Below are 10123 nucleotides of genomic sequence, written 5' to 3'. Positions count from 1 at the left end.
CTCTCAGGCCTGAGTTATCCTGACCCTACTTTTGGAAAGGGCCACCCCATGCTTACTGTCTGCCTTTCTCAACCCCCGAGGCTTCCTTTGTACACTTTGGTACATTAATTAAAAAACAATTATTTTGCAAATTATGTGAATTGAGTGTTTGATCTTAAAACACTTCTTTAGAGGAGTTACTGTATCCACATTCATTTTCCTTTTTAAAAGTGTTTCAAATTTAATATAAAAGTAAAAAAAATCATGTTCTGCTTTGAAGACACTTGAAACCGATGGTGTACAGACATTTGTGGAAGAGTACCAGGGCTTGAAGCAAAGGAGTTCAGCCTGAGCTTTTGATGACAGCCCAAAATGCACATCTGTTGAACACAAAACCACACATCAAGTCACAGTGCTGGTGGTGTGGTTCTCCCCTCCAGCAGACCCCAGCTGCTAACACTCTGGACCTGCTCTATTTTCCCTAGTCCAGGAGGCAAGTTCTGCTTGAGAGAGCTTGGACATAGTGAGTTTTGTACCAGCTCTGTTTGGCTTTTTAGGGCATAGGACCCCTCTTCTGGTTTCTTTGCGCCCCTTATCGTTTTTTATAGGCACATGGCTTGAGCTCCAGTCCGGCTTTTCGAACCTTCTCTGGTGCATTCTCAGTCTTCACAAACTCAAAGCTGTAGAAGTAGTTGTTTTCTGTATCCTGATGAAAAGATGACAAACAGATTGTCTGAACTGGCCAGAGAATTTCAATTACACATTGCAGAGATGCTTCTCAGTAAAGGCCAACAGCTTACCTTTGATACAGACTTGAATCCAAGATTAGCCAGTGCACTCAAGAAAGTGCGCACATTTTCAAACCTGCTAGCCACCTCAGCTATTTTCAATACACCTCTGGAAAGACAAAAAGAGGATTTATAGGGAGGTATGATGCACAACTGAAGACTCTGGATATGCTAAAGGCCTATTGAAAAGACAAAATCTGGGACTAGAATAAACGTTACATTTGTGCTTCATTTTTCCCTATCAATACGTTCATGTCAACAATATGTCCGGATGTACTATGGGTATGTATATATACTGTGGATTTGTTCCTGCCCCCCTGTGTGACTCACCCCATCACCAGTACACGGTTGGCCTCTGCCAGGAAGTCCACAAGATTGGTCCCCATGAGGGAGAGGCAGAACACAGCAATGTCCACGCTAGCACTAGGCAGGGGGACCTGCAGGGCAGATGAGCAAAATGTTTATTTAATGTAACTGCAATATAACTTTGCATGCTGGGTATGCTGTTCTCTCAGGCAGAAAGAGCTACATCATGATTCAAGTAAAGACTTTACAAAGTACAAGGTGGTCTATAAGTCACTGTACCCTTTATAATAATCAACTTATAGAGGCAGTCCTCAGGTTACAAACGTCCAACTTACGCACAACCCATAGTTAGGAACCACCCTCTTGCTGACCGAAAATTATTTTTGTAGCCCTTAAGTAATCAAATGAAAACTTCATAATGAAGTCCATTTTATTAAAAAGTTACATACAATGGTTTGTAGTAACCACTGACCATCAATTCAACCTCTCTAAAACAGAGATCTTACACCTCCTAGCTGGTCTATCTTCCCATCATCATCTCTTGATCACACTGGACAACTCACTCATTTTGCCAACCTCCTCGGCTAAGAGGCAAAGTCTCAGCACATCAAAGCCACAACCCGGACCTGCAGATACAGCCTGAATATCACCCGCAGGATCTGTCCTTACCTCACAACCTACTCTGCGCAACTACTTGTACAGGCCATGGTGACATCCCGTCTGGACTACTGCAACTCTCTCGTCCGGCCTTCTTGCTAATGCCATCAAACCTCTACAGCTTATATAGAGCCCTGCTGCCCAAGTTGTGTTTGAGTTGCCGAAGCGTTCCCATATATCTCCTTACTCGTTTCTCCGCACTGGCTTCCCATAGCTGCCCGGATCAAATTTAAGACCCTGGTTATGGCCTACAAATGCATCAATGGAACTGCTCCCAGCTATCTACAGGACTTGGTCATTCACTACATGCCAGCCAGACTGCTACGCTCTTCCACATCTGCCCGCTTCGTGGTCCCACACACAAAAAGTTCAGAGGTTCTCAGTTCTAGCTCCATTGATGTGGAATGACCTCCCACTCTCACTCAGAACTGCTGAATCTTTGTCCACATTTAAAAAGGGTCTTAAAACTCATCTCTTCCAGACTCACTTTGCCCATGATCTCTTAAGTTCATGTAAGGTATACATGTTCATGATCATGCTTGGATGAATCCTTTACAGAGCTACTCCTGCAATGTATCACAAATGTTTATATGCATCTCCAAAAAAAAAAAAATACTACTAGTAAGGTGATTAGGAACCGGCGATGTTCTGGTAAAGTTTTATGCTGCTACTTGTATCATTTGAAAAATTTCAGTCTGGTTTCCGCACTGGTCACAGCACTAAAACAGCACTCACACATGTTGTTAACGATATTCTTATTTCTTCTGATGCTGGTCAGATCTCTATTCTTATGTTACTGCACTAAAGTGCTGCATTTGATACTGTAGACCATAGCATCCTACTGAGTAGACTTGGAAACCTGGTTGGACTAAGAGGTACCATTCTGAAGTGGTTTGAATTATATCTAGCTAACTGTGAACAACATGTACTGAAATCTGATGACTGAACCCCCTCCATCTCAACTATAGTGTAATATAGTGTGCCACAGGGCTCTGTGTTGGGGCCATTACTGTTCTCACTCTATATTTAGATAGATAGATATACTTTATTGATCCCACAAGGGAAATTATTATGTTACAGCAGCAGAACACAAGTCAGATAAATACTTGCAATATATATTTAGAAAACATATAAAACAAGTGGAAAAATACAAGTTAAAAATACAAGATAAAAATATATGTGCAATTATGTATACTGTTGGAAAAATAAAAGAATAAAAAGTATATTAAATAAATTAAAACATATATTAAATATTTCTATGCTTGGTCATTTAGTTGTATTATGTCTACATGGTTTTATGTTCTGTTTGCATTATACTATGTTCTTGTCTGCTGCATTATCGGTAATCATGTTTGTATTAGTCTGTGTCTAGTTCAGTATTGGGGGGGGGGGCAGTGGGTTGGACCAGGTCCTGCTCTCCGGTGGGTCTGGGGTTTGAGGCCCGCTGGGGGTGCCTTGCGAAGGACTGGCGTCCCGTCATGGGTGTGTCCCCTCCCCCTCCAGCCTTAAGTCCTGAGTTGCTGGGTGAGGCTCTGGCTCCCTGCCACCCCATAAGGGACAAGCGGTTCAGAAAGCGCGTGTGTGTGTGTGTAGATCAGTATGTGCTTATGTGGTCTGTATGTGTGAATGTGCACTGTGGATTTGCTCTAAACCAGAAACAAATTCCTTGTATGCTCATGTATACTTGGCCAATAAAGCTGATTCTGATTCTAATGTTACCATTGGATGACATTATTAGCAAACACAATGTGAATTTCCATTCGTATGCCAATGACAGACAGCTTAACGTATTATTTAAGCCTGATGATCCATCACATGTGGTGTCATTAGCTAATTGTTTTACCAGTATAAAATTATGGATGAGTAAAAATTTTTTTATCGCTAAATGCCAGTAAAACAGAGGTACTTGTGGTGCGTGGTGATGCCAAAACTCTCAACATAATCACGCCAATCTTTACAACAAATGGTATTAGCTTCAAGCGTGCGGACTGTGTCAAGGATTTGGGTGTCCTGCTGGATGGAAAGTTGTCATTTGTATCGCATGTAAATGCTATGACTAAGTCATGCTTCCTTCACTTAAGAAACATAGCTAAATTGCAGTGATTCCTATGTAGACAGAATTCTGAGAAACTGCTTCATGCTTTTGTTTCCAGCAGGCTGGATTACTGTAATGCTTTATTGTTGGGTTGTCCCTACCAGACTGTATCCAGGCTACAGTTGGTACAAAATGCTGCTGCGAGAATTGCCACCAGAAGTAGCAAGTTTGACCATATAACATCGGTACTTAAATCACTGCATTGGCTCCCGGTCGCATTTAGAGTTGATTATAAAATTGTACTTTTGACCTATAAGACAGTACATGGCATTGCCCTGGCTTACCTTTGTGAGATCATTGATTCTTATATCCCAGGACGATATCTCTGTTCATTAGATGCAGGTTACCTTAAAGTACCTGTGATCAATAAGACCTCAGTAGGAGGTCGCGCCTTTAGTTATACAGCACCTAAACTATGGAATAGTCTACCAGTTACTGTCAGAAATGCCCCGTCTGCTTCCGTTTTCAAATCCCGACTAAAGACTTACATGTTCACTCAGGCATTCCACCTCGAAATGTAATTCCACCTGCCTTGGTTGTTTTTTTACCACTTTTACAAAAATGCACAATAAATTAACTTAAGTAACAAATTACTAACTCTGTTCTTTCTTCTTGTTGAGCACTACCTCGCTACATAAGACCTGAGGAGGCTGGCCAGTGGTGACAGAGAAATCCCACGCTGACAGAGGATGATGTCCAACTGCCATCACGAACGAGACGTTCCATGCTGAGCTGGGGATCCAAGATGCCATTTAGCAACAATATCATTATTACTTGTTACACTGGCTTACAATTGTTACTTTCTAGAATGCCCAGGAGGGGTGGGCAACCACTGGCCCATGGACCCCCAGAGATTTTTTCTCTCTCAACCTTCTGTTGGGAGTTTTTGTTCCTTTCCCCAGTGGCCAGTAGGCATACTTTTAGCTCTATAAAAGTACTTTATTATGGTAGCCATTAGTCAACTGTCTTCTTTGTTTGTATCTGTTTTTCTTGCTGTATGCCTGTGTTAAAGTGCTCTGTGTCACTGCGTGAGAAGAGCACTCTATAAAAAAAAAAAAAAATTGAATCGAACTGTGTGATGAAAGTCTGCATATAGTGAAGGAAACTAACTGTACTTAAGAATCACATCTGCAGCTATAGCTCCTTCTCTTAAGGTAACGCACAAATCATATTTTCTATGAGACGTACGTCGCTTTCAAGTAAAGCGTCTGCTAAATGAATAAATGTAAATAACAAACGGGTGCTACTTTACGACGCAGATCAAATCATTGCGCATCTACAGCAGTTTGTTTGCTCGTGGGTGGGGCGCATGAGCCCGAGGTAGGACTGACTTCTTTTTTTTCCAGTCAGACCATGTTGGCTTTAATTTTTATTTTTTTTTTGTTTTTACTCTCCTAACCATGCTACCAAAGTGTAAATGTGATGCTGATGATTCAAGAAAAAGAAACAATCACGATTGAACAGCTATTGGAAAAAAGGTGAAATGCCAAAGAACATTGGAAAAGTGAATATTAAAGTTTCTTTAATGTTTTGCGCACACACACACACAGACACACACACACACACACACACACACACACACACACACACACACACACACAGACACACAGACACACACACTCTCTCTCTCTCTATTATAAATACCGTAGTTGTCAAGACCACACCTCGCACCTCAACTAGCAGCTTCAATCGGAGCACTCGGCTATAAAAGACACTTCTCAATCTCTTCTCAGTTGCAGAATCTCACTCTAGACAATTGATCTCTCTGTGTTCTCAAATCTACCTTGCTATGCTCTTCCAAGTCCTGTTCCTCATTGTTCCACAGTCCCACTCAACGTCTCTTTGATAACGACTGCCCACCTTGTCCCTCGACCACGATTTTGTATCCTTGCCTGTGTTTATTCACTGACTGACCGACCATTGACCCGTCCCTGACCACGAGAACACGTCTAGTCCTTTGATTCTGAATAAATGATCCTGCACTTGGGTCCAGTCTCCTCTGTGTCCTCTGTTCACCATCACAGCAGTAACATCTATTATCTCTATGTCTCTCTATTATAAATACTTTAGTTACATTTATTATCATCATCGTTATGATTACATCTGTTATTATTATTACTACATTACATGTTTTAGTGTATCCGGAAGTGATTCTTAAATGTTTATGGATAGAAAGACACACAATATACTATATACTAAGATAAACATTTAAACTGATGTTAGATACCCACCATACCTAATTCTGACGTACGTCAAAATCTGATTTAAAGACAGGCTGAGGAACAGAACTCATTCGTAATTCAGGGACTGCCTGTAACTAATTACAAGTAGAATAACGACCTATAAAGAAATTACTTCAGTTTTGAGAAATGTGCCAAGTTCTGAATTCAAGTAACTGCTTGAAAAGTGCTTATTTGTCAGTGTTTGGGTCACAAAAGGCACAATACCAGACAGACAATGCAACAAATGACACACAGATGATTCCCAGGTAGGGGTGCCAAATGATCTATGTGCAAAGTAACAGTTTTAGGTTGGGAGGAACAATCTTTTTGCTTTAGAAGTGTTAAGGATAGTCCTTGAATGGGGTGACGTGGCACGAGTGATCATCTACAATATGCAAATTCTATTGAACATGTGAACACAAAAAGTAGCTGAAGTGAGAATACTGCGGTCAAAAAAGCAGTGACACACAAAGACTTACTGCTGTAAGAGAGAGAGTGATTGACAGAGTGTGTTTCACTCACGTATGGATGAGTGATCCATTTAAGTAGTGTGTCTAGCAGTATGTGTCACCTTAGTGAATAAGGTGTGTGGGCTGGTAACACTACTCTATTCTATATCCATTGCAAGCTGCTTTGGAGGAAAGTGTCTGCTAAGTGAATAAATGTAATGTTGTATACACGCAGGGACCATAATGGTGTTCATATAGAGCCACTAAATCCATAAGAGGGGTTACGTTGAATTATAGGCCAATGTACAAGTTTATAAGAATCTGCAGAAATATTATCAAACTTGTACAAGGCTGCATGTGCCTCAAGGAGGATTTCTTTTGCAATCTGTATGCTAAAATACACACAGTGTCTATGGAGATGTGAGCAGACTCACCTTAGCCATATCACAGATGGTGACCAAGTCACAGATGGGTGCCAAGTCAAAGCTGTGCACTTTATTCTTGACACTGCGTGCAATCTTGCAGTCTCCGCAGCCAAAGTCCACCACCACCAGTGAGGCTGGCCTGGAACCAAGCACATTCATGTGAGATTTGAGGTACACAATCACCTTTATGAGCCGTTGCCTGGAACTGTAATGCCTTTCACTCACTTGCGTTTGATGTAGGCGATGATGGTATCCACAGGGTTGACTGGCCAGTGCTGCACCTGTTTGGCAAAGCCTCGGTGGTATATACCAAAGGCCTGGGGGTCCTGCTTGAATAGACACATAGCATCCTTGCTGGATGAAGTGTACAACTGCTCGTTGATGTACCGGAAGCGGGCTGCCTCCAGACGCTGTTCCATTCGAGCCTTTAGGGCGGCTGAGCGGTCAGTGGCTGCAGCCTCCTCGACTCCTCCTTCCTTCCCACCATGATCATCACCATCATCCCTCTCCTCATCTGTGGGTGCTGCCTTGCTTTGTAGCATCCTTCGCAGTTTTTCTACTTTTGCTCTCCTCTGCTTCTTCCCCTCTTGTCTTTTGCTTTCTGTAAAGTCAGCATCCATCTTTCTTCCTTTCTCATTCAGGGTGTTCTCTTCTGGCCTCAGCACTTTACACTTAGATTCATTTGTTACCTTTTTTTTAATTTTGTGTATGTTATGTTGACTTAAGTTCTTCTGGGGTGACGTATCGCTACCTGGCTCAGCATTCATGGCCTCCTTTTCCTTTCTAGAGACTTTCTTGTGATTTGTGTTGCTGTCCTGCTTTGGTTGTTTTGTTTTGTTTTTCTGATTCTGTACCTGGTCAGCTTCTTCACTAGGTTTCACACTGCCTGTTTCCTGAGGACTGGCATCTCCTTTGGGCGTACTGGGTTCTTGCTTACCATTCTGACGGTACTTGTTCTTACAACGCCGCTTGTTCTTCATCTTGTTCTTCCACTGCTGTCGGCTCAACTTTCTGTCTCCCTCCCCCTCTTTACAATTTATTTCATCCTGCGAATCTTTCTTCTCACTATCCCCCACAGGCTTTTGCATCTTCACTTGAATGGTTCCTAGGGCAAGAATAGGGTAAGAACAGATTTTTTTTCCATTGTTTCAGTGTATCGCTGTTATCAATGCTACTTTCTGTATGTAACAGTACAGTACCCTCTATACTATTCTATATTAAGTGCTCTTATAAATGGGTAAATAGTTATAAGTAGCTTAATGCTGTAAGGCGATTTGGGGGAAAGCAGCAGCTAAATGAATAAATGTAATCACTACAACACAAAGCCTCATACCTCCTGAAGCTTTTTCCTCATTTTTCTTTGCCTTTTTGGACACAGCACTCCCGGTGTCCTCCCACGCAACATCCTGGGGTCTCTCCCCTCCAGCTTCTCCATCTGTTGCAGCAGCTTTCTTCCGCTTCCTCCCTTTCTTCTTCCGGTGTTTCGGAGCTGCCTGGGGCTCGCCGACATCACTGTCCTCCACAGGGGTGTTCTGCGTCCAGCTGGGAACTGAGCCCAGGGTCCGGAGAGTCCGCAGCAGGCTTCTTTTCGTACCACACACCTTGGGCTGAGACAAGAAGACAGACAAACACGTTACTGAGGCCTGAGAATTATCAGCAGTACAGCATCAACAGTGAGAAACACATGTGTCTGTACTTACTCACTCACTCATTATCTCACTCACTCATTAACTGCTTCTCCATCATGTGAAGGTCGTAGTGGTCTGGAGCCCACCCCGGAAACCCAGGGGCCCAGACAAAACCTCCCTAGGAAAAAACCCCCTTGGACAAGTAACTAACAAAATTGTTATTCTTTTGATTATTTGTGACTTATGTTATATAATGAGACAACAATAAGAATGCAAAAATACAAAATTTATTACATAAGACGACAACAATAAGGAAGGTATTATAAGCACTGTATTGTACTTGCATTATAAAATTTGCAGCATACTGTTTTTACAACAAAATTTGTACAATCATAAAAAACAATTAAAAGAACAACATATTGTATCTTTAAAAATAAAAAACAATATTAAAACATCGGAATTTAACGCAGGGCTAATCGCAGGGACGTATCTGACACAGACGCGCGCGCGCACACACACACACACACTCACACACACACAAAAAACACAACAAACATGTCAAAGTCTCAAAGCTTTGTTAAGCACTTAATCTGACTTTAATTAGAAGGGCTCAGCTTGTAAAGAAACAAACAGCAAATTGAATTGTTTCTGAAGTAGGTAGACCGGACGCACTGACCGCAGTCCCCGAGCGCGGCCCACTGTGTCCAACCGCCCGGCTGAGCGCCTCTTCCTCTGCTCCGTCGCCCCACTCTTCCTCCTGGGCGAACATCATCATGCGGTCGGTCTGAGTCTGTGAGGTCGAACACCAGTTAGTCGGTCAGCAGCGCGGGCTCCTAAGTTAGTACAAACTTATCTTAACTAACAAGCCACGGTATCCAAGCGTACTACACACACAGTAAGCCACAAAGACAGCTTCGAACGTCAACGAGGTGCAGCACGCGGTTCCGACGGCACCGTTTACCTGTCACAACAAGAAAAGTACGTAACCGCAAACACAGCACCGCACGTGCATCACCCAACGAGTTCAAAACGGAACCACGTTTAGGATCTCAACTGCGCATGTCTCCAATAAGCACCACAGAGATTTGGTAGCGCAGCGCATTATGGGATATGCGACGTCTGCAGGTTACTACCACTGAGTTTAACGAAACGCCGGGTCATCGAGATAATATTAAATTGTTTTTGGGCCTTAATTTTTTTTGTTTTAAATAAAGTTTTATTGACAAAATGCAGTAATTACAAAAGTCAAGATCATAAAGAAAACACGGAGCAAAGTCCAAATATTACAACAATCAATGCCCAGAGGGAATGAAAAAACAGAACATTTAAATAAACTAATAAATTAATTAAAAAGAAATATAAAAATAAATATACAGAAAAAGTAAATAAGACTTATTCATCACCAATGGGGTAAGACGTCAAGCACAGTTCTCACAGCTTGGGTGTTATTAGAAAGTAGAATGGTGTTATGCTAACTTGTTTTACAAACAGGAGAAAAAAAAAGGCTTTGAGGTATTCAATTTACAGTTATGTATACAATATGGTACCTATCGGCATCTCTGTCACATTTGTGA

The 10123-nt window shown here is 42.0% G+C and overlaps 1 protein-coding gene across 1 annotated transcript; it reads right to left on the bottom strand.

Annotated features, from left to right (window-relative positions):
- Positions 1-215: 215 nt before the first annotated feature.
- Positions 216-9613, bottom strand: rrp8 (ribosomal RNA processing 8). The gene is made up of 8 exons (XM_018758843.2): positions 9511-9613; positions 9226-9339; positions 8255-8528; positions 7147-8026; positions 6931-7060; positions 1098-1204; positions 780-876; positions 216-685 (listed from the first exon to the last, which is right to left on the bottom strand). The coding sequence occupies exons 2-8, from the start codon at positions 9322-9324 to the stop codon at positions 572-574; spliced, it is 1701 nt and encodes a 566-aa protein (XP_018614359.2). The 5' UTR covers positions 9325-9339; positions 9511-9613; the 3' UTR covers positions 216-571.
- Positions 9614-10123: the final 510 nt, after the last annotated feature.

This window comes from Scleropages formosus, chromosome 10, assembly GCF_900964775.1.
Source record: "Scleropages formosus chromosome 10, fSclFor1.1, whole genome shotgun sequence".
Taxonomy (NCBI): Eukaryota; Metazoa; Chordata; class Actinopteri; order Osteoglossiformes; family Osteoglossidae; genus Scleropages; species Scleropages formosus.
The sequence above is the reverse complement of the archived record's forward strand: the minus strand, read 5'-3'. Positions and strand labels throughout refer to the sequence as shown.